Raw genomic sequence first — 24805 nt, 5'->3', positions numbered from 1 at the left:
ATTAGTTATCGTTTTTTTCTGAATGCTTAGTTTTAGTTTAGTTTAGTTTAGTTTTAGTATTAGTTTTAGTTATTTCATATATTTTATCTTCCTCATCATCCTATTCAAAGAAATTAGTGAGGCGTGGATATGTGTTACCCTGGACACTTTATTTGGGGGTCGGGTTAGGGCGGCTCATGGACTGAGCAGAGACACAATGTACCGTACAATGTATAAATTCCCTATAGCAGGTTGAGGTGGGGTGCAATCCATACACAACGTCACTTACGTGAAACAATGCGAAGATGTGCAAAGCATGAGAGGAGATGCACAAAGCAGCCAGCAGTTAAAGCAGATAGAAACATATATAAACCAGCTAACCAGCAGTTAAAGCAGATAGGAACATATTATAAACCAGCTAACCAGCAGTTAAAGCAGATAGAAACATATATAAACCAGCTAACCAGCAGTTAAAGCAGATAGGAACATATTATAAACCAGCTAACCAGCAGTTAAAGCAGACAGAAACATATATAAACCACTTATAAACATATATAACCCAGTTCCTCATCAGTCAACCACACCTTAGCAGATCTCTCATCTCTTAATCCTCTCCAGTTTCATTATTAGCCAACTTTGCTTCAGTTCAGTTCAGCTAGCTGTAGCTAGTAACATCAAACGTTTTTTAACATTATAACAGGTTCCATACCTCTGTAATTGGATTAGTTTTCATCCTCCTCTTTTCTCCTCTTCTAAACTGTGCAGTTCAGGGCTTGGAAGGCCTTTTCATGGTGATAAACTCTCCAGTGTTAACCTGGATGCTAGTTCAACACTGACTCTGTCCTTTAGCTCAGCTCTGTCTGTCACTCACGCGCACACACAAGGTACGCCAAAAAAAAAAAAAAAAAAAAACCCGACCCATGTATCACTACAGTAAACCCCAGACAGGACAGTGCTGCTGTGTCCCAGCTTTAGTCTGTATGTTCCAGGTAGAGTGGGGACCAGAAGACAACTGGAAACCACAAATGACCAGACATGACAGACTGTGAAGTGTCGTATGGTGTCACCAGCTCAAACTGCTGAAGTGAAATAAATTAATTTCATATCAATCCGACATTGACAGAGACGAAAACGAAGGGAATTGTATCCATAATTTTTATACGTTTTAGTTAGTTTTGTAAGCTCACAATACAGTTTCAGTTAGTTATCGTTTTTTTCTTTTAATTAGAGTTTTTATTTATTTCAGTTAACGAAAATGTTTTTTCAATTTTAGTTTTCGTCATTTCGTTCGTTTTCGTTAACGATAATAACCTTGCTACAGATGGTCCAAAATGAACCAGAACCAGAACCAGACCACAGGAACACATCAACCCCTTATCTATGTTTTTTTTAGCATATGTTTTTTTTTTTTTCTTCAGCTTCAGTATATTTTAATTTTTTACCATTTTATCATATTATGTAGTTTACTTTCTTTATACATCACTTTGGGCAGTTTGTGGTGTTTTAAATGTTCTATATAAATAAACTTGTCTTTGACGTTCATAGTCAGAGTGGGAAATGGGTTAATGCATCATGTTCATGTTCACATTAGAACGTAGACATCACTTACAAAAGGATTTATTTAATATTAGACAATATTTACCTCAGGAGCACACGAGTTTATAACACACTGAAGTAGATGGAAAAAGAACTTAAAGAAGAGGAAGCAGCAAAATATAAAGGATTTACTATGAAACAGAAGAATATCATTTATGTATAAAATGTGTAATGAATAGTGAAACTCCTCCTCCTCCTCCTCCTCCTCCTCCTCCTCCTCCTCCTCCTCCTCCTCCTCCTCCTCCTCCTCCTCAGTCTCTTTATAAACTTCAGTCTCTGTTCTCCTCACATCTCTGTTGTCGTCTCATCTGGACAGTAAAGGACGTTTACTCCACACACTGACAACATGCTGGTGACCCTCTGCACTCTCATCACTGCTCTAACATGTAAGATATTCTCCTGCTTCTGTCATTCACACATATTTTGAAGCAGGAGGATTTCATGATTTCTCATCCATTTATTTTTGTTTTTGTTGACAGATGTTGATGCAGTAACAGTCCTGACTCAGACGCCTGCTGTCCACACAGTTTCTGCAGGACAAGAGGTTGTTCTCAACTGTAAAAAGGACAGATCAGATTCATATAATATCTACTGGTATAAACAGGTTCCTGGTGAAGCTCCTCAGTTTGTTCTGTACTTTCATCATAGTCTCAGTTCACCCACCTATGGAACAGGATTCTCCTCTGATCGATTTAACTCTAAAACTACATCAGATATTGATTACCAGCTGATCATTAAACGTGCAGAGGTAGGAGATTCTGCTCAGTATTTCTGTAAGAGATGGGATGCTTCTACTAATGGAGTTGTATCACAGTGAATCACATCATGACAAAAACCTCAGTGACACAGTAACGAAAGTTTATCGGAATTACAATAAAAAATAACCACCAAGCCTGCTGTAAATTAAAGAAAATAATTTCAAATATTGAGAACAAAGGTAAAAACTGGCAATTTAATGAACTCTCCTGGACTTTCTGAATGATGAACATATGCAGACCAGTGTCACTACAATCACACTGAATTCAATGGTCATTAAACATAAGAGTTAAATTCAAACAAACTGTCAAATATTCACAGTCAGTCCTCATGTGGATCAGTGTTATGGATCATAAACACACAGGAAACACAGAAATGAGATGTTTTGAGTGAATGTTTGTCTTTGAAGGATGTTTCAGTTTCAGGAGGTTTTTGTACGAGCGTGTACACAAACTGAATCACTGTGGTATTCGGACCAGGCACCAAGCTGACTGTGACAAGTAAGTACCTTTAAAATCACAACTGAATCACAGAGATTTTCTATCTCTGAGGCATTAGATGAGAAAATATCTGCATTATTATTGTATTTAATACTATATGTTTGTACATTTACTTTAATGTTTAGTTTTATAATCAAGAATAATTTCCGCCATTCAAATTTTTAACATATTCCATTAATCATTTCACAGTCATTATTTAATTAGATTTTTTTTTTAAATCTGTAATAAATGTTTTGGATGTAAGACATTTTCACACTTATGTTCATAATATTTCACAATCTCTAACAACGTTTTTAACACCTGAAAACCATCTATTAATTTTTGTTTTGAGGTTAAATTATTACACCAAAACTTATTCCAAATCATTATTATATGTGATTTATGATTTATATATTATATATGAGTTAAATTCTTGGCATAATTTATGGGATGATTGAAACATCTTTTTACTGTTTAGTCACTTTAGCGTCAAGAGAATACTTGATACGATATAAAGTAATGATTAAATTTCTATTAATGCTTTTTTTAAATTGGGAATAAGAAAATAGAAACAATTAGTTCATTTATGAAGAGTGAAATATTTACTTATGTTTTTTTTTTTTTTTCATGGTAGAAACATAAAAGTCACAAAATATTTCTTTTATTTTAACATGCAAAATTGCAATATGTTTTAATTGGGAATAAGAAAAAGAAACAAATGGTTCATTTATGAAGAGTGAAATATTTATTTATGTCTTTTTGTCTCTTGGTAGAAACATAAAAATCATTGAATGTTTTTTTCTGTTTAAACGTACAAAATTGCAATATTATGAGTAAATAAGGAAATGTAGTTTGTGCAGTTACAGTAAACATATGAGGCATGTAAATGTACAAATAAAGGAAATAATCATGAATAAACTTATCTGTTCAATAAACACCAGTGAGTTGAAATAAGTAAACACAACCATCATCCTGTTGATGTTTGTCTCCTGGTTCCTTTATGTTTTCCGTACATGTCATTGTTGTTCATGTATGATGTATGTTGGTGTGGTGGGTGTATTTTCAGGCTCCAGCGTCCCTCCTCCTGTCCTGACAGTCTTCCCTCCGTCCGCTGCTGAGCTCCAGTCCAACAAAGCCACTCTGGTCTGTCTGTCCAGTCAGTCTGGGCCTTTTGCACATGTGACCTGGTTGTCTGCTGGGAGTCCGCTGAGCACTGGGATCTCTACCAGCACCGCTGTTCAGCAACCAGACCAGACTTTCCAAATCAGCAGCTACCTGTCCATCCAGACGTCAGACTGGAACACAGATCAGGTTTACACATGTAAAGTGTCTGTGGGCTCCCACACTTCAGAGAAACACATCAACAAGTCAGCGTGTCCCACTGAGCAACAGTAGAGGACCACAAGCACCATCTGAAACCTGCTTGTGCACTGTTTGAGCTGTGTGGTCTGAACAAGGTTTAGATGATACACAACATGTGTCTGCATGCTTACAATCAATGTTGGAACAGTTAGATGGAGATACTGGATCAGCTTTGCAATCGCTACATTTTCAATCCAATAAAATCTTTGTGATCAAATATAGTTTGAGTTTGTTTTTTATAAAGTGAGTAAATGAACTCCATCTCATTTTTTAAATGTAAATAATCTAATAAAATAAATTTATAGATAGTCAAAGGATCTCACATTTCAGAATCACAACAATAAAAACACTAAAGAAAAGTGGTTGATGTGACTTGAATCCAAGTCAGTTCAAATGAACTGTATGAAATGAAACTGTATTTTCATCCTTCATCAGTGAAGCGTCTCCTCTCTGCTCCGCCCTCTCTTCTTTCCCAGGATGCACCTGCACGCCTGACTTTATATTTAACTCTATGTAAATGAACTGCATTTAAATATCATGTGTCTGATCTTTGGACAGAGAATAAACTGTCATTAGCTGATTTATCTCTTATATTATATGTATGAAATAAAATAACATTTACAGAAACAAAACTTCAAGAGAATCTGATCTGTGTTGATTATAAAACACTGTTAAATCTTTTTTTTTTTTCTAATCTGGTCCAGTGTAAAGTTTCCAAACCAAAAAGTCACTGACATCACAAATGCACAATGATTTGACAGAACAAGTAGCATTACCTTTTCATTCATAAAGAGTTGACCTTTGACCCCTTCATTTACATGAAGTTATGAGTAATGAGTGGAGACCTGCAGGTGCATTCTGGGAAGGAAGGCGAGTAGAGACGTGATGTTTCACTGATGGAGGATGAGACATCAGTTTCATTTACTGATTATTCAAGCATCTCTTAATGATTCATTTAATTTTAAACGGAATAAAATTATTAAGAATTTAGGAAACATGTCATTTATGTCGTGACTGTCTGTATATAACAGTGTTATTTTCATGGGAAAAAATAAATACAAAACAAGTTGAATCAAAGCAGTTTTATTGAATGCATCATTTTATACAAAGAATGGAAATCTCTCCATCTGTTCCAACATTGATTGTAAGCATGCAGACACATGTTGTGTATCATCTAAACCTTGTTCAGACCACACAGCTCAAACAGTGCACAAGCAGGTTTCAGATGGTGCTTCTGCTCCTCTACTGTTGCTCAGTGGGACACGCTGACTTGTTGATGTGTTTCTCTGAAGTGTGGGAGCCCACAGACACTTTACATGTGTAAACCTGATCTGTGTTCCAGTCTGACGTCTGGATGGACAGGTAGCTGCTGATTTGGAAAGTCTGGTCTGGTTGCTGAACAGCGGTGCTGGTAGAGATCCCAGTGCTCAGCGGACTCCCAGCAGACAACCAGGTCACATGTGCAAAAGCCACAGACTGACTGGACAGACAGACCAGAGTGGCTTTGTTGGACTGGAGCTCAGCAGCGGACGGAGGGAAGACTGTCAGGACAGGAGGAGGGACGCTGGAGCCTGAAAATACACCCACCACACCAACATACATCATACATGAACAACAATGACATGTACGGAAAACATAAAGGAACCAGGAGACAAACATCAACAGGATGATGGTTGTGTTTACTTATTTGAACTCACTGGTGTTTATTGAACTGATAAGTTTATTTATGATTATTTCCTGTATTTGTACATTTACCTGTCTCATATATTTATTTTACTTGAACAAACCAGATTTAATTAAATGACTTTTTCTTAACATTTAAACAAATATAAATAATCTGTGAATTTTATTTGATTTCAATACGAGACAAAAAGACCTTTGTAAACATTTTACTCTATTAATTCACACTTTTGTGTCTATTTTCATATCCCCAGTAAAAAGATTAATCTAAACATAACAATTTCTTTATATCACTACCAGCTTTCTGTATAGGTAATAGTGACTAAAACATATGTTCAGTCCCTTCATACATAATGTAGTGAATTTAAAACATGTAATAATGATTTGGAATCAGTCTTAGTAGAATAATGTAAATTAACATCATAACAAAATTTGGTAGATATTTTTACTGAATTAAAAAAACTTGTTATGAATTGTGAAAATTAAATATAACTTTTAAAATGTCTTTAATCCAAAAGCAATAATGAAGAGGAAAAACTCTTATTAATTAATGAATATGAAATTATAGAAGTACATGTTATGAAATGAATTGTGAAAAATATTTCCTGTATTGAAAACTCAACATAGATGCAAAAGTACAAACTTATCATTAACATGGTATTAAATATACTGAAAATGTAGATATTTCTACTTCAAATACATTAGAAACAAAAAAATTAAATAAAATCTCTGTGATTTAGTTGTGATTTTAAAGGTACTTACTTGTCACAGTCAGCTTGGTGCCTGGTCCGAATACCACAGTGATTCAGTTTGTGTACACGCTCGTACAAAAACCTCCTGAAACTGAAACATCCTTTAAAGACAAACTTTCACTCAAAACATCTCATTTCTGTGTTTCCTGTGTGTTTATGATCCATAACACTGATCCACATGAGGACTGACTGTGAATATTTCACAGTTTGTTTGAATTTAACTCTTATGTTTAATGACCATTGAATTCAGTGTGATTGTAGTGACACTGGTCTGCATATGTTCATCATTCAGAAAGTCCAGGAAAGTTCATTAAATTGTTTATTTTTACTTTAATTTTCAATATTTTAAGTGTCTTTTCTTAATTTATGGAAGCTTAGTTGCTTACTGTTTTTAATAAATGCTCCAAACAGTATTGACTCTGTCTCTGAGGTTTTTGTCATGGTGTGATTCACTGTGATACAGCTGTATAAGGAGAACTATTCTATGTCCCACAGAAATACTGAGCAGAGTCTCCTGCCTCTGCACGATTAATGATCAGCTGGTAATCAATGTTTGACGTAGTTTTAGAGTTAAATCGATCAGAGGAGAATCCTGTTCCATAGCTGGGTGAACTTTCACTATGATAAAATCTCAGAACAAACTGAGGAGCTTCACCAGGAACCTGTTTATACCAGCTGACATGGGTATAATCTGTCTGAATGTTACATTTCAGAACAACTTCTTGTCCTGGAGAAACTGTGTGGACAGCAGGCATCTGAGTCAGCACTTTCACTGCATCAGCATCTGTCAAATAATAGAAAAATGCATGAATGAAAGGTTGATATTTGATAATATGTGTGAATGACAGAAGCAGGAGAATATCTTACATGTTAGAGCAGTGATGAGAGTGCAGAGGGTCACCAGCATGTTGTCAGTGTGTGGAGTAAACGTCCTTTACTGTCCAGATGAGACGACAACAGAGATGTGAGGAGAACAGAGACTGAAGTTTATAAAGAGACTGAGGAGGAGGGGGAGGAGGAGGAGGAGGAGGAGGAGGAGGAGGAGTTACAACAATCATGGATAACTTACTTGACTTAAATCACTTTTTACAAATCCATAGCTGAAGTTTCATCCTTTTAACTTCAGTCTTTTATGTTGAACTAGCTGTTTGTATATGTTCAATATATTTTTCTAGTAGTTTTATCTGTCTTTGTACTATTCGCTGTAAGTTTTGATATGTTTCTTTGGGCAAAATTAATATCTTTATAGAAATTTTACTTCATCTGTATTAAAAGTGAACCACTGTATAATGACAATAATTTCTTATCCTAATTAATGAACTACCTTTGCACATCAGGCAGGCTGACTTTTTTAATCTTCTCTTAAAACATTTTTTTTTTTCTAATTGGCTTTTAACTCTGTGAGAGGTTGGCTTTATTTTTTAATGTATCATTACTTTTATTGTTCTTATTAATTCTTTTTTGTGCTTTATTTGTTTTCATTTGTTTTTATGTCAACTCCAGCTTTGTTGTCCAGCTCTTTTAGCAGAAGTTGAACCCGTATCTGTTTATAAACCAGTTCCAGTCTGTGGTCCACATGTTTATTCCATCTCCACTGGATTACTGGAATTCTTTGTACTACAGGTTGGACCAGCTCTCTGTGAACCAGCTACAGATGGTCCAAAATGAACCAGAACCAGAACCAGACCACAGGAGCACATCAACTTCTTATCTATGTTATTTTTTGCATCTGTTTTGTTTTTCTTCAGCTTTAGTACATTTTTATATTTTACCATTTTATCATATTATGTAGTTTACTTTCTCTATACATCACTTTGGGCAGCTTGTGGTGTTTTAAATGTGTTATATAAATAAACTTTTCTTTGACGTTCATAGTCTAAGTAGGAAATGTGTGAATGAATCTTATTCATGTTCATATTAGAACGTAGACATCACTTACAAAAGGACTGACTTAATATTAGACAATATTTACCTCAGGAGCACAGATGAGTTTATAACACACTGAAGTAGATGAAAAAAGAAATTAAAGAAGAGGAAGCAACAAAACATTAAGGATTTACTATGAAACAGAAGAATATCATATATGTACAAATGTGTAATGAATAGTGAAACTCCTCCTCCTCCTCCTCCTCCTCCTCCTCCTCCTCCTCCTCCTCCTCCTCCTCCTCCTCAGTCTCTTTATAAACTTCAGTCTCTGTTCTCCTCACATCTCTGTTGTCGTCTCATCTGGACAGTAAAGGACGTTTACTCCACACACTGACAACATGCTGGTGACCCTCTGCACTCTCATCACTGCTCTAACATGTAAGATATTCTCCTGCTTCTGTCATTCACACATATTTTGAAGCAGGAAGATTTCATGATTTCTCATCCATTTATTTTTGTGTTTGTTGACAGATGTTGATGCAGTAACAGTCCTGACTCAGACGCCTGCTGTCCACACAGTTTCTGCAGGACAAGAGGTTGTTCTCAACTGTAAAATGGACAGATATGATCGCATTAAAATCGTCTGGTATAAACAGGTTCCTGGTGAAGCTCCTCAGTTTGTTCTGTACTTTTTTCATAGTCACAGTTCACCCACCTATGGAACAGGATTCTCCTCTGATCGATTTAACTCTACATCTGTATCAAATATGGAGTACCAATTGATCATTAAACGTGCAGAGGTAGGAGACTCTGCTCAGTATTTCTGTCAGAGATGGGACAATACTGCGAAGGTGTACGTATCACAGTGAATCACATCATGACAATAAACCTCAGTGACAGAGTAACTAAAGTTTATAGAAATTACAAGGAAAATTAACCACCAAGCCTGCATTAAATTAAAGACAGTTATTTCAAATATTGAAAACAAAAGTAAAAACTGGGAATTTAATGAACTTTCCTGGACTTTCTGAATGATGAACATATGCAGACCAGTGTCACTACAATCACACTGAATTCAATGGTCATTAAACATAAGAGTTAAATTCAAACAAACTGTCAAATATTCACAGTCAGTCCTCATGTGGATCAGTGTTATGGATCATAAACACACAGGAAACACAGAAATGAGATGTTTTGAGTGAAAGTTTGTCTTTAAAGGAGGTTTCAGTTTCAGGAGGTTTTTGTACGAGCGTGTACACAAACTGAATCACTGTGGTATTCGGACCAGGCACCAAGCTGACTGTGACAAGTAAGTACCTTTAAAATCACAACTAAATCACAGCGATTTTCTATCTCTGAGGCATTAGAGGAGAAAATATCTGCATTATTATTGTATTTAATACTGTAATATGGTTGTACATTTACTTTAATGTTGAGTTTTACAATCAAGAGTAATTTTCCATAATTCATTTTTAAAACTTATATCATTAATAATTTCACAATCATTATTTAATTAGATTTTTTTAAGTCTGCAAAATATGTTTTGGATTTAAGACATTTTCACACTTATGTTCATATTATTTCACAACCTATAACAACTTCTTTAATACCTGTAAACCATCTATTAAGTTTCATTATGAGGTTAATTTATATTATTCTACCAACAGTTTTTCCAAATCATTATTATATGTGACTTATGATTTAAATATTACATATGATTTAATTTTTTTGCATAATGTATGAGATGATTGAAAACATCTTTTTAGTGTTTTTTTTTTTTTTACCACAAGAGAATACTGGTACTGATATAAAAAATGATTATATTTATAACAATATTTTTTAATTGGGAATAAGAAAATAGAAACAAATGGTTCATTTATAAAGAGTGAAATATTTATTTATGTCTTTTTGTCTCTTGGTAGAAACATAAAAATCACTGAATATTTTTTTTCTTTTTAAAAGTGCAAAATTGCAACATTTTGAGTAAATAAGTAAATGTAGTTTGTGCAGTTAAAATAATCATATGAAGCATATAAATGTACAAATACAGGAAATAATCATGAATAAACTTATCTGTTCAATAAACACCAGTGAGTTCAAATAAGTAAACACAACCATCATCCTGTTGATGTTTGTCTCCTGGTTCCTTTATGTTTTCCGTACATGTCATTGTTGTTCATGTATGATGTATGTTGGTGTGGTGGGTGTATTTTCAGGCTGCATCGTCCTTCCTCCTGTCCTGACAGTCTTCCCTCCGTCCGCTGCTGAGCTCCAGTCCAACAAAGCCACTCTGGTCTGTCTGTCCAGTCAGTCTGTGGCTTTTGCACATGTGACCTGGTTGTCTGCTGGGAGTCCGCTGAGCACTGGGATCTCTACCAGCACCGCTGTTCAGCAACCAGACCAGACTTTCCAAATCAGCAGCTACCTGTCCATCCAGACGTCAGACTGGAACACAGATCAGGTTTACACATGTAAAGTGTCTGTGGGCTCCCACACTTCAGAGAAACACATCAACAAGTCAGCGTGTCCCACTGAGCAACAGTAGAGGACCAGAAGCACCATCTGAAACCTGCTTGTGCACTGTTTGAGCTGTGTGGTCTGAACAAGGTTTAGATGATACACAACATGTGTCTGCATGCTTACAATCAATGTTGGAACAGTTAGATGGAGATACTGGATCAGCTTTGCAATCGCTACGTTTTCAATCAAATAAAATCTCTGTGATCAAATATAGTTTGAGTTTGTTTTTTATAAAGTGAGTAAATGAACTCAATCTCATTTCCTGAAATTTAAATAATCTAATAAAATATGAATTTATAGGTAGTCAAAGGATCTCACATTTCAGAACCACAACAATAAAAACACTAAAGAAAAGTGATTGATGTGACTTGAATCCAAGTCAGTTCAAATGAACTGTATGAAATGAAACTGTATTTTCATCCTTCATCAGTGAAACGTCTCCTCTCTGCTCCGCCCTCTCTTCTTTCCCAGGATGCACCTGCACGCCTGACTTTATATTTAACTCTATGTAAATGAACTGTATTTAAATATAATGTGTCTGATCTTTGGACAGAGAATAAACTGTCGTTAGGTGATTTATCTCTTATATTATATGTATGAAATAAAATAACATTTTCAGAACCAAAACTTCAAGAGAATCTGATCTGTGTTGATTATAAAACACTGTTAAATCATATTTGTTTGTCCAGTTTGGTCCAGTGTAAAGTTTCCAAACCAGCAAGTCACTGACATCACAAATGCACAATGATTTGACAGAACAAGTAGCATTACCTTTTCATTCATAGAGTTGACCTTTGACCCCTTCATTTACATGAAGTTATGAGTAATGAGTGGAGACCTGCAGGTGCATTCTGGGAAAGAAGGCGAGTAGAGACATGAGGTTTCACTGATGGAGGATGAAACATCAGTTTCAGTTATTCAGACCTCTCTAATACTAGACATGAAGTATTGACCTACAATCTTATCTGTGGTGACTTACATTTTATGTACACTTTATAAAAATATTAAGAATTTAGGAAACATGTTATTCTTGTCATGACTGGCTGTATATAACAATTTTATTTTCATGGGAACAAATAAATACAAAACAAGTTTAATTAAAATATTTTTATTGAATGCATCATTTGATATAAAGAATAGAAATATCTCCATCTATTAAGTGTCCTGTTGTGTGAACTGCAGAGGTGGATCATTATCTTATACAGGGGTTGGACAAAATAATGGAAACACCTTCACCTCAAGATGATAATGCCCCAATCCATACAGCTAGAATTGTTAAAGAATGGCATGAGGAACATTCTAATGAAGTTGAGCATCTCGTATGGCCGACACAGTCCCCAGACCTCAACATTATTGAGCATTTATGGTCAGTTTTAGAGATTCAAGTAAGACGTCGATTTCCACCGCCATCGTCTCTAAAAGAGTTGGAGGGTATTCTAACTGAAGAATGGCTTAAAATTCCTTTGGAAACAATTCACAAGTTGTATGAATCAATACCTCGGAGAATTGAGGCTGTAATTGCCGCAAAAGGCGGACCTACACCATATTAAATTATATTTTGTTGATTTTTTAAGGTGTTTCCATTATTTTGTCCAACCCCTGTAGAGGTCAACATCCCGGGAGCTGAGGATCTGCTGGTCTGCTGGAGTAGATGTAAGACCCAGTATCCTCACCTCTACAAAATGAAAGATAGGTTCACCTGCATCCTCAGTGCCAATGCGAGAGGGTGTTTTCCTAAAAAACAAAGACAGGAACCGTCTCAACCCAGGAACAATGGAGAAACATGTAATTGTGTATAAAAATGAATGGAAGGGCAAACTTTTGTTTTGCTTTTATTGTAAGTTTAATTAAGCACAAAGCCAGGTGTCTGCATGGGTGTCCACATTCATACACATACTGTAGAATTTACTTGTTAAGCCCCTTGAGGGTTTTTGGTAACCATTGTGATTGTCTGGGAGGAATGGCTCCAAGAAATCCCAGTCACTAGTGACACCTGGGCCTTGAGTCACCAGTCTATAAAGCTGTGGCTATTTTAACATTCTCTCTCTCTCCTTCCCTGCAGATGCATCAGACTGGTGATATGGTCTGTTTGAGTTTTTCCTTTGTTAATGCATCCCACCACTTTTACACATATACAACTTGATTTCAGACTTACAACATGCACCACATACTTACTTACTGATACTCACACCAAATACTTTTGTCTTTGTTATTGTATTATTTAAATTATTTGTTTTGTATCATTTAAATCATTTGCTTATAATAAACCACATTTGTTAACTTTACACAATGTATTCTTATTGTTGTCATGGCTGTGATACCATGTATTATATTTATTACTATGTGAAAATTAAATAATTCATTCATTTTCTGAACCTGCTTTATCCTCACTAGGGTCACGGGGGTCGCTTGGAGCCTATCCCAGCTACTTATGGGTGAAGGCGGGGTACACCCTGGACATGACGCCAGTTCATTGGAGGGCTGACCTATAGAGACAAACAGTCACTCTCACATTCACACCTATGGGCAATTTAGATTAACCTATCAGTGCATGTCTTTGGTTGGTATGAGGAAGCCGGAGTACCCGGAGAGAACCCCATCAACTGGTGTTGGAATCGAACCCAGGACCTTCTTGCTGTGAGGCACAAGTGTTATCCACTAGTGATGTGATGTTCATGAACGAATCGAATCTTTTGAACGGCTCTTTGAAATGAACGATGGGAACCGAGTCTTTGTACAGAGCCGTTCATTTATTTTTTGTTTTAAGGAGGGAGTGTCCGATTGCCTGTCAATTTAGCATCACTGGGGAGGCATTGCGCAGGAGGAGAATGTTGGAGCAGAAAAAAAAGAGTGCTTGTGCACTGCGTATGTCTCATGGCAAGAAGTTAGCAAAAAAACAACAGTTTGAAGCATGAGGTCAGCATACTGGAGGAGGTGGAGATGGAAGACAGGTCAAAACTGGAGAAAAGTTTGAGAGTGAGTGAGTGACCACCTGTGAGTCATGAGCCAAAGAAAAAGGAGTATTTGGATGCACTTTTCAGAAAGAAAAGATGGGCATGCAACTTGCAATATTTGCAAAAAAATATATATCTACAAACTTTTTTTTTCTTTTATCTACACACATTTATTGTTCTTGTTTTGAGAAGAATTAAATGTTATTTCATAAGAAAATATTTTATTTTCTTCTTCATTTTTAAGCTACAGAGAAGTCCACATTATGTACCGTGATGTTTTTTGTCAAATTCCAGCATTTGCCTAATGTCATGTATTTAACCCACACATTTTAACTAACTATTCTTTTTTACGGTAAGAAAATATTTACTGCCGCGCCAATTAAACACCTTTAAAATGTAATGTCAATCATCACATGTAGCCTATTTAGTCATTAAAACACTGGTGTTTCAAAATAATGCAAAAAACATAAAAGAGCCAGTCTTTTCAGTGAACGGCTCCTGATTGAACAGCTCCCTTCAAAGAGCCAAAAGTCCCATCACTATTATCCACTGCACCACCATGTCACCTAAAAATTAAAAAAACAAAATAAGTATCTGATGTTTATTGTTCGTGCATACCAGAGTTATTCATACATGTCAGCTCAGGTCATGGTAACAGGGTGATGCCTGTCGTATTTTCATTTGAACAGCAGATGGCAGCATTCACCGTTGCTGTGAGACTTTGAGCAGTTAACCTTTTGGTGAACTAATGTGCTGGGAAGCCTTGATGATTCATGGGGCTTCATTTGACCATCACTAGGGAACAGTGTTAAGTAGAGAACACTGTTCTGTAGTGGCCAGTACAATGAACAACAACAGAGGCTGAATATCAGTAGTTCCGTACATAAAATTTCCTCAATAAAATGTGAAAAAAGCATAACATGATATTATAAAGTGTAAAACTGGGCTGTAAATATGTGTTATGTGACTGTAATGATTGAACTGTTTTATTCTCCAGTGCCATGTGGACATTAGTTGGATGCAGATGTTACAGATGTTAATCAGATATAACACACATTAATGAAAAGATGGAGGAAAAAAAACAGAGGCAACATATCTGAACGCTACTGATTGGTGGTTTTAGGTCAAAAATAAGTGAAAGTTATGAGTCACTGATGTAAAATGATAAAATATTTAAAGTAAAAGTGATTAGTAAATTCCCTGTAATGTCACTGAGGTCAAAAGACTCCAGCTGATCTGCTTAACACGTGTTTTTTAGACTTTTTTTTAAACCCAGATATGAAGCAAAGTGGAAATGATTGTGTGTGTGAGAGGCGGCTTTATGCTCCAGTGATGGTGGATTAACCAGGATCAGATCGGCTCAGTTAATCCCTCTGGAAAGGACAGAATTGACCCAGTGCAACCTCTGACCCCGCTAACAGGAAGTGAAGCTGTCCAATCAGGGAGCAGCATGCTGTCAGGTGCACACCAGAGTCTTTCCTGGTCTAAAAGTCAGACACGTCAATGTGATGCAGGTTCTGAACCCTTCCAGATCCTGCAGAGGATGAGGGTTTAAAGATGTCCTACTGTTACATCATCTATTACGGGGATGTCAAACATAAGGCCCAGGGGCCAAAACAGGACTGTCAAATGGTCCAGTCCAGACAAAAGTGGGATAAATATGTGAAATGCAAAAATACACTGAGGATGTTAACAATCAAGGATATCAAAACCATTTTAGGTCAGGTTCCACACACAGACCAATACGTGTAAAAAGTTAAATATCCTTTTTCATGTGAACAATCATGAAAAACCTGAATTTTCTTAATACAAATAATTGGAATTTTAACAATATCATGCCTCAGTGTATCATTTACACATGTGGATTACAAATTAGAGGCCACAATGGATCTACAAATACACAAAACATTTATTTATAGATATCTGGAACTGAAGAATATAACATTTAACTTTATGATCAAAACAACTTCTCAAGACTCAGTGATACCTTTGATTGACTGCACTGTAAAAAATGACTGTAGAATTAGCACCAAGAAGTTGTAAAATTGCAACATAAAAAAACTGTAAATGACAATACAGAGCAAAGTTGTTTATTTGAAAAGATTTTTGTGTTAACGATTGAATCAAATATAGCTGTAGTTTTTACAGGGAGAGTATGTGAACAAAACCAGATTTGTATTTACAAATTATGTATTTCTATAATTTTTTAGAAAATAAAACTGTAAATTGAAAAACAATGTGGTGCCGTTTAAATTGCAAAGACCATAATGTTGAAATAACAGCCTTTTGCTTTTTTTAAAAATAAAATTAAAAAAAAAAAAAAAAAAAAAAAAAAAAGGAAACATTTAACAATTCAACACTTTACACTTGTAAATTAATGAGTTGGTAGAGTTGGTAGAGTGGCTCGTCCAATAACCAAAGGGTTGGTGGTTCGAATCCTGGCACCGACTGTCCATATGTCAAAGTGTCCGTGGAAGACACTGAATCCTAAATTGCTCCCAGTTGGACCTGGTGGATTTGGAAAATGCTTTTGACACCACGAAGGTGTATAAAATGTGCTAAATAAGTGCAGTCCATTTAAATCTAGATGTTTAAAATGTTAAATCTACATATTACTCCGTAAATATGTTTACAGTTGGATGTGTTTTTTACAGTAATGTTCTGGAAACCACAGCTACCAGTTTTTTTCTGTAAAAACAACAGGATTTTTTTTTACAGTGTGTGTAATTCTTTTGCTTTGCAAATTCATCTCCCAGGCCAGACTGGACCCTTTGGAGGGACAGTTTTGGCCTGCGGGCCCTATGTTTGACACCCTCTGTTTATGAGATGTGCCTTCCTAAAGTAAATAGTTTAGTGTTAATGTCCACAGTCAGGTCATGTCTTTGTCCTTCACCTTATCTTAAAGTTTCTCAAAATAACATACATGGTCATTTTCCAGCAAATCTAAGAGGAAGACAGGATTGAAAATCTGTAAAAGGAACAAAAAATTTAGAAAAATATAGTTCAGTAGAAAAAAAAATATAGGTATTTGCCTTTGACTTGTAGTGCAGTAGAAGGATAAAGGTGCAGAAAATTGAAAAACTCAAGTAAAATACAAGTGCGCCTCAGGAGTATTTAATTACTTTATTCATTAGGATATTAAAGGCGTGTGCACTGATCTACCAGCTCATGGATCGGTTTGTGCGCCTCAGACCTGAGCTCCGGGTGTCTTTCAGATCAGTGTGTCATTCCACACGTGTGCAACGTGGGACAATCCATCAGATTAGCGCTTGGCACGCAGGATTTGTCTGAGGGGAATCTCAATCACCGGGAGAGAAACGCCGAGATAGACCAGACAGACTGATCCAGATCCACATTCACGTCCAGGTGGAGCCTCACCGTGGTCCTCCTTCTTCTGCTGTGTAACATGTAGGACTTTTACGCACGCGTAAAACCAGGACGCGCAGTTTTTCAGACCAATCTTGTAACCAAAGTGGGATGATGGCAGGTGGAATTGGGTTTGATAAACTTTCCTGGTGGAGTTTTTATTTCTGCAGTCATCTTAGGTCTGATAATAGCTTGTGTGATATTCATCCTGCCGGTGGAAACGTCTAATCCTCCCTGATTACCGCGCACGGATGGATTGCGTCGTGTCGGCCACTCGGCTGACATCAGGACCATGGGGAAATTAATTTAACCGTTATGCGTGCGTCCTGATCACCTAAACGACACCTTTTAATTCAGGACACCATCCTGTTTTAGCGCACACGGGACAGTGAGGTTTCCCCCCAGTGCCAAACATGAGGAGAGCGGTGCTAAAAGAAGCGGCCAAGCGCTTCCCCTGGCTGGCCAACGTCACTTTGTACGGCTGCCTGTTCGCCGGCGGAGACCTGGTCCATCAGCTCTTGGCGCAGAAGGAGCGCATGGACTGGAAACACACTCGGAACGTGGCCATCGTGGCGATCAGCTTCCACGGAAACTTTAATTACTTTTGGCTGCGAGCGTTGGAGCGGCGTTTCCCCGGGAAGTCTGCAGGGATGGTTTTCCGCAAACTGCTGCTGGACCAAAGCTTCGCGTCGCCTTTGGGCACCAGTGTCTTCTACACGGGTGAGTAGAAGGGACTGAGGCTCAGGAAAAAGGAGTTGGATGAACTGAGTCATGAAAATAGCTCAAGCTTTACAGGTTAAGGCAGTGTTTTTCAACCTTGGGGTCGGGACCCCACGTGGAGTCACCTGGAATTCAAATGGGGTCGCCTGAAATTTCTAGTAGTAATTTAAAAAAAAAAAAAAAAAAAACTTTCTAATAAAAAATATGGTGAGATGAGAGAGACAATCCCAATCCATAAAAGACATGACAAACTGAAGCTGAAACTGCAGTACTGTGGTTCTGTTTAGCTTTCAAATGTTCACTGTGGTCAGTTTCAGATGCTGCAGCTCTTTCATAATTCATAGTTTGAGTTCTTGTTTGTTCAGTATTAATATTAATTGTCAGCCTTGTAAATCCAAGCTGGACTGACTGTACATATCCTGACCAAGGAAAATAAAATTCTCACTTTGTGCAGTAATCTACACCTGGCTTTTCTGCCTCCGTCCATAAAAATATACATTATATAGACTAAATGTATAATAAAATTAACATTTATTTGTAACATAGTATAGCAAACTATTACATGATCAAAAAAACAATTTATTTTAGAAAAAAAAAAAAAAAAGTCTCTGTTTTGAATGTCTGGGGTCACCAGAAATTTGTGATGTTAAAATGGGGTCACGAGTCAAAAAAGGTTGGGAACCACTGGGTTAAGGTGTAATGTGCTGCAAAATAAAGAAAGGTATCAAAGATAACAAGACAGTGACAATAATATGAGTGTTATTGATGTTCATTTTATTTATGCCACTTTTTCAGATCTTGACAGTGATGAATAATCTGTAGGTAAAGAATGATTTGTATGTTAATAAATGGAAGAATAGCCTACACTAAAAAAGGCAGTTCAGCATAAAATAAAACGACTAAAATAAATTAACTTAATTCAGGAAGTTTAATTAAAATAAGCACAAGCAAGAGCAGCAAGGGGTAAAATTTACAACTGCCCAGTTTGGGTAAAAATTGCACAATCTCAATATTGTCTGTGTGCTGTCATGTTATAGACGCACAGAGGATGGAACTGGATTTTCAGAGTTTAGCAGAACCAGCCTTTACCATAATCCTATAATTTGTGTTGGAGTCATCTGAAAACATCTGTACTGTCATGTCTCTGTTTAAGTGAAACAACTTCAGCACGTGAGGACAGAGTAAAATACTATCAGATGATGATGAGGTCAAACATTAAGATGAGAAATCACCGGTCAGGTTTTTAATTGCTGCGTAATTACGCACAACTGAAGCCAAACCCGTGCGTAAACAGTGTCCTGTGCCCTGCAGGAGTGAGCTTCTTGGAGGGAAAAGAGGACGTCTTTGAAGACTGGAGGGAGAAGTTCTTCAACACCTGGAAGGTAAGGCCGCCAGGTAGACGCACAGACGGGCACCGAGCGGAGGAAAGTCACCTTCCACTCACGCCTCTGCGAGCTCACAACCAGATTAACCTAGATTGCGCCGCTGCTGCTTTTGCGCAGTGGGCAGGATGCCGGGAGCAACCGGGGTAATGCACTGGTGAGACTGTCAGCGGATAAAAAAGTCAGCAAGTTTCAGTGCGTTTAGCGGCGGAAATCCTGCCTCAGTCTGATACGTCTGCAATGAAGGAGACTCCATGTGTTTGTCTTTTACCAGAGGAGATTATGTAAAGGCTGAAACAGGCTGATTGAATGAAAACTAAAGAATGAAGACATGCTGCTAAAAAAATACAACCAGTTTATGTTTTCTAAAACGTTATTTCTTAACCCTTAAAGGCCCAGAACTACAGTGGAGGCCAAAATTATTATAACACTTGACATATTTAAGAGGTATCATCTGTTTTTTTTTTTTTTTAGTTTTGTTTTTTTTTGTTTTTTTTTTGGGGGGGGGGGGGGGGGGGGTTGGTCATTTTTTTACCATTAAAGACCCAGTGCTACTTTTGTGGCAGTTCCCAAATTATTTTTTTTACTCTCTATGTAACCTATCAATGTACCCTTAAACGATTTATATCTATTTATTCTAATATTAAGTGCTGTACAGTGCATTTTTCAGTGAAAATCAGGTATTTCCCTGTATTTCACTCACTGATCATCTAGATCAATGTTTTTCAACCTTGGGGTCAGGACCCCAAGTGGGGTCGCCTGGAATTCAAATGGGGTCACCTGAAATTTGTAGTAATTGATTAAAAAAACAAAACAAAAAACAAAACAAAACTTACTAATAAAAATATATGTTGAGTTGAGAGAGACAATCCCAATCCATAAAAGACATGACAAACTCTGAAGCTGAAACTGAAGCACTGTGGTTCTGTTTCTTTCAAATGTTCATTGTGGTCAGTTTCAGATGCTGCAGCTCTTTCATAATTCATAGTTTGAGTTCTTGTTTGTTCAGTTTTAATTGTCAGCCTTGTAAATCCAAGCTGGACTGACTGTACATATCCTGACCAAGGAAAATAAAATTCTCACTTTGTGCAGTAATCTACACCTGGCTTTTCTGCCTCCGTCCACAATAATATACATTATATAGACTAAATGTCCTCCAAAATTAACGTTTATTTGCAATATAGCGAACTATTACATGATCAAAAGCACATTAATTTTAGCAAAAAAAAAGTCTCTGTTTTGAATGTCTGGGGTCGCCAGAAATTTGTGATGTTAAAATGAGGTCACGAGCCAGAAAAGGTTGGGAACCACAGATCTAGATGTTCATAAAAGCTAAGTAAAGTTATGGGTTATTATATCAGAAGCAGAGAAAACTCAAAAAAAAAAAAAGACTTTTTCAGCAAAGATGTCATTAATTGAACATAAAACAGTTGTCTATCCACTGTCATTGATCCAACGCCATGGGTTTTACTGATGATTTAATGTTGTGGAAGATGATGGTGTTTCAGTGTTCACTATTGAGCCTCTGAACATCCAAATGGGTCATATCTGATGACCATGAAAAGATGAAAAACTGCATTTTACATCAATTATTGACATGTATTGATAGAATTAGTGGATCAACAGGTATCAAACAGTTTAGATCATTGGATGCGTTTGGTAAGCAGTGGTTGTCTAGGTGTTTGAGGGTTAAAAATAAGTCAAATAAGCAGTGGATCAGAACATTAGCTACATTGCCTGGTGTTCACTTTCCTAATATATTTCAGAACTGGAAAGATAACATCAGGTTTCAGATTTCTGTTAAAGTGTAAGAAGAAAAGATGCTCTTATTTAATATTTGATCACTTTAAAAAAAAAAAAAAAAGTTAAACTGGACAATAAAACCTTAAAAGCATAAATACAGACCTCATAACTCAAGTCATATTGAATTAAAATTAAAAGCATCAAAACAAATAGCTATGTTCTACATCTTCATCCAATTTTATGCATTCATCATGCATTTTAACAAAATTAAATTATATTCAGATGTAACTCCTTTCTAAACACCAGCACATTTGTCCTATTAACTATGATAGGGTGCAATTAACTGTATAATTTAATATGTAATATTCATTTGATGTAGAAAGTGTAGCTCCTTTTGATCCAGTTGAAAATTTAATGACTATTTTGCCCACTTTTCAGATCCAGATGAATGACATTAATGTCTGTATGATATTAAAAGTGTATTGAATTAAAATACACACTGCGCTTCATTATGTAATATGAAGTTATTCACTCCATTACTACAAATCAGTGGCTTGTTTTAAGAATTTCATGTATGAAATGTTACATTTGTGACACCTTACAAACTTCTTTTATTCCATGCGTCATTATTTACTGCTAAGACTAAATTACATTTACACATCATTTTAGTTAGACCAGAAAGATGCACTTTAAATCATCATTGTTTCCACTGTATGTACTTTGATTCAGTTATGTTGAGGTGTCTTCTGAACTTTTCTAATGTCCTGTTTTTCTCTTTCAGACCGGTCTCATGTACTGGCCATTCATGCAGGTAAATAAAACAGAAATGTCTTATATATACACACAGGCTTTTGTTTGAAGTCTTAGTAAACTGACCATAGGTATGGTATGGTATGGTATGGTATGGTATGGTATGGTATGGTATGGTATGGTATGACTACTGGTTTTTCATATTTACATGTGTCCTGGTCAGCTCCACAGTCTTCTACAGGGGACATAAAGATTAGAGAAAGTGTCTTAATAGGAGGTAAAAGTAGTATTCACGTCTTCTGAGTGCAGGATGAATCACAGATCACTGATCCTTAGTCACAGATCTTTATTCTAAACACTTTCTTTATAAAGAGAATTAATGCATTACAATTAGAGACAGAGGGTGGGTGCATCCCATCAAGCAGCTTTACGTAGCAACTCTTGGCATTTCTAGCACTGAAAAGAAAAACAGACTTTATATTGTTATTTAAATGTCTAGAACAGCTCTAAATGTAAAGTGTGATGAGATAACTTTTGTTATGATTTGACACAATATAAATCAAATTTTATTGATTGATTGACTGATTTATATGTAAAGACTGTACTGTAAATATTTCATGTTGGCATAAAGAAAATTTGGTCATTTTCATGCAAACAAAGTAGCTTTTGGGGTTTTTTTTTTGTTGGACTGTCTTTTCTATGTGGCACTTAGAGATTCCGTTGGATGAAAAGGGCTTTATAAATGCAACTTATTGTTATTATTATTATTAGGAAAATGTAAAGGTAAAGTGAGTTCAAATGTGTATTTTTTGTGCTCCACACAGTTTCTGAACTTCGCCCTGATGCCGTTGCACATGCGAACCGCCTTCATGGGCTGCTGTGCGTTCCTCTGGGCCACCTTCCTCTGCTTTTCACGACAGAATGGTGACGGTACCGCCGCCGTGGCTCTGGCCTTCATCATGGATCCCCGCAAGACCCTGGAGGAGATGCGTGAGGCCCGACTGGCCCGTAAAAAGAAAAAGATCCAGAGGGAGAACTGAAGGAGGGACTCTGTGTCTGTCTGAGCTGGAGGGAAAAATCCACACAGTGAGAACATTAAAATGTCACATACGCACACAACAGTTTGACGCATGGGTTTTTAAACAGTGACATGATAATGACAACAGACAGAGGGGTTACAAATGAAAGGAAAACCCTGATGTTGGTGGTGTCATCCAGGATGTTCCCATTTATAAGCCACAAGGAATCACTTAATGACACTAAGACACTTAATGGTTTGATGAAAAATCATGTAAACATGTCACAGAACATGGGTGTTAAACTCATTTTAGTTCAGGGGCTATTTTTTCCAGTGCTGAGCATTGGTTCATTTGTATTTTTCTACACTAAAACCATGCCATAATGCTATACAAAGCAGGGAAGCAATAAAAATAATGAAAAACAGGTTGAAACACTTGAATTAGAGGATGTAGAGAAACAAAAGTAGGGTTCAACTTTACCCAAACAAAAGTCTAAAAGTCAGGATATCTTCACCTTTGACTATTTATGTTAGTTTTTACCTGTTAGTTCAACTTTTTTCTTAACCTTCCTCTTGTGTTAGCTTTCTGTTACCATCTCTTATGTTAAGCGGTCGGTTTTGACCCATGTCTTAAATCAGCTGTAAAATACACTAAAAACAATTATCTATCATCTAATTTGTTTCTCATCTCTTGGTTACCTTGTTAGACTTTCTTATCCACAAAAATATTAGTTTTAATATTTTTGGTGTGAGCCTCTGGGCCTTTTTTTTGTCACTATACCCCTCGATGTGCACTCTGCAAGTCACCAACTCTAAACTGAATTGACCTCACGTGTGGACATGCCCGTCTTTGCTTGTTTTGTTTTTGTACAGATGTACTGGATAACAAGGCAAAATGAGAATCCCCAGAAGCTCACATGATTGGCAGAGGAGCTGACTGTCAGTGTGTTGGCTGACAGTGCACTTAGGATTTCAGTTTTGACTCTAATTATTGCTTCATAATCTTATTTTTTATAACAGGGTTGAAGCCGACCCTAACAACACAAAGATCATAATTTCAATCAGAGCCTTTAATAATTTAGTGAAAAAAAATTTTTTTGGATTATTTTGTTCAAATAGAGATCCCTGACAAAGTCAAAAAGCCTTGATGCTATGAACAAATTTTATATGGTTAATTTATACATTTAAAACCTGAATTGTGTCGGTGCCGACCCTAACACAAGAGGAAGGTTAAGTATTGATCATCTGTCCACAGGTAGAAATGTCACTGCAGGATTAAAATGAAGAGGATAAAGGTGCTCAGTCACTATCGTATTCTTAGGTTTGGATATTTTGCATAAATAGTAGTACAACATACAAACGTAACTCATGACATCATTTTTATTTTGGAGTTCTGTTGTGGTGGATCATGGCTGGTTTTGCTGGTGATTCATCTGAGCCCACATCCCAGTACAGCTCCCCTAAAACCAGCTCAATGGACTCAGTATTTCGACTTTACACCAATCGTGCCTTATTTTGGTGATAAGACTGCACTCATCATCATTCAGTCATTAGTAATATTTAACACAATGAGATATGATGTGGGTTTTTTTGTTTTATTTTTTGTTCACTTTTAAATGCAGTTCTTGTACATTTTTGGGATGCACTGATGTATCAGGATGTTAGCTGTGTTTACATGGACCATAACAGTCCACTAATAGTCCAGACAGAATAAAAAACAGCCCATGTAACCACTTCAACCATTAGAGATTTTTCAGCTGGGTTGAGTAAACCCTGAACCCTGACTTTGAAAAGATGAACAAAGCTATGGTAAATTCAAGATTTCTCAGCAAGGGGGACCATATTGCACTTGACAGAAAAGGTTTATTCTGATTAAAACTAA

General features: G+C 36.5%; 1 protein-coding gene and 3 pseudogenes across 1 annotated transcript; 3 read left to right on the top strand and 1 right to left on the bottom strand.

Annotated features, from left to right (window-relative positions):
• Positions 1–1843: 1843 nt before the first annotated feature.
• LOC115424188 (immunoglobulin lambda-1 light chain-like) lies at positions 1844–4205 on the top strand (annotated as a pseudogene).
• A 1034-nt stretch (positions 4206–5239) lies between these two features.
• On the bottom strand, positions 5240–7526 carry LOC115424021 (immunoglobulin lambda-1 light chain-like; annotated as a pseudogene).
• A 1264-nt stretch (positions 7527–8790) lies between these two features.
• Positions 8791–11193, top strand: LOC115424022 (immunoglobulin lambda-1 light chain-like; annotated as a pseudogene).
• A 5973-nt stretch (positions 11194–17166) lies between these two features.
• On the top strand, positions 17167–23336 carry mpv17l (MPV17 mitochondrial membrane protein like). Its single transcript, XM_030140323.1, has 4 exons — positions 17167–18030; positions 19342–19412; positions 21937–21966; positions 22730–23336. The coding sequence occupies exons 1-4, from the start codon at positions 17724–17726 to the stop codon at positions 22943–22945; spliced, it is 624 nt and encodes a 207-aa protein (XP_029996183.1). The 5' UTR covers positions 17167–17723; the 3' UTR covers positions 22946–23336.
• The last annotated feature ends 1469 nt before the right edge of the window (positions 23337–24805 follow it).

This window comes from Sphaeramia orbicularis, chromosome 8, assembly GCF_902148855.1.
Source record: "Sphaeramia orbicularis chromosome 8, fSphaOr1.1, whole genome shotgun sequence".
In the NCBI taxonomy this organism is placed as follows: domain Eukaryota; kingdom Metazoa; phylum Chordata; class Actinopteri; order Kurtiformes; family Apogonidae; genus Sphaeramia; species Sphaeramia orbicularis.
The sequence above is the reverse complement of the archived record's forward strand: the minus strand, read 5'-3'. Positions and strand labels throughout refer to the sequence as shown.

Bases quoted from the DNA above. Each gene is read 5' to 3' on its own strand.
- mpv17l (XM_030140323.1), top strand. From the start codon at position 17,724: ATGAGGAGAGCGGTGCTAAAAGAAGCGGCCAAGCGCTTCCCCTGGCTG. The intron at 18,031-19,341 runs GTGAGTAGAAGG...TGTGCCCTGCAG, and splicing joins CACCAGTGTCTTCTACACGG to GAGTGAGCTTCTTGGAGGGA. The intron at 19,413-21,936 runs GTAAGGCCGCCA...TTTCTCTTTCAG, and splicing joins AGTTCTTCAACACCTGGAAG to ACCGGTCTCATGTACTGGCC.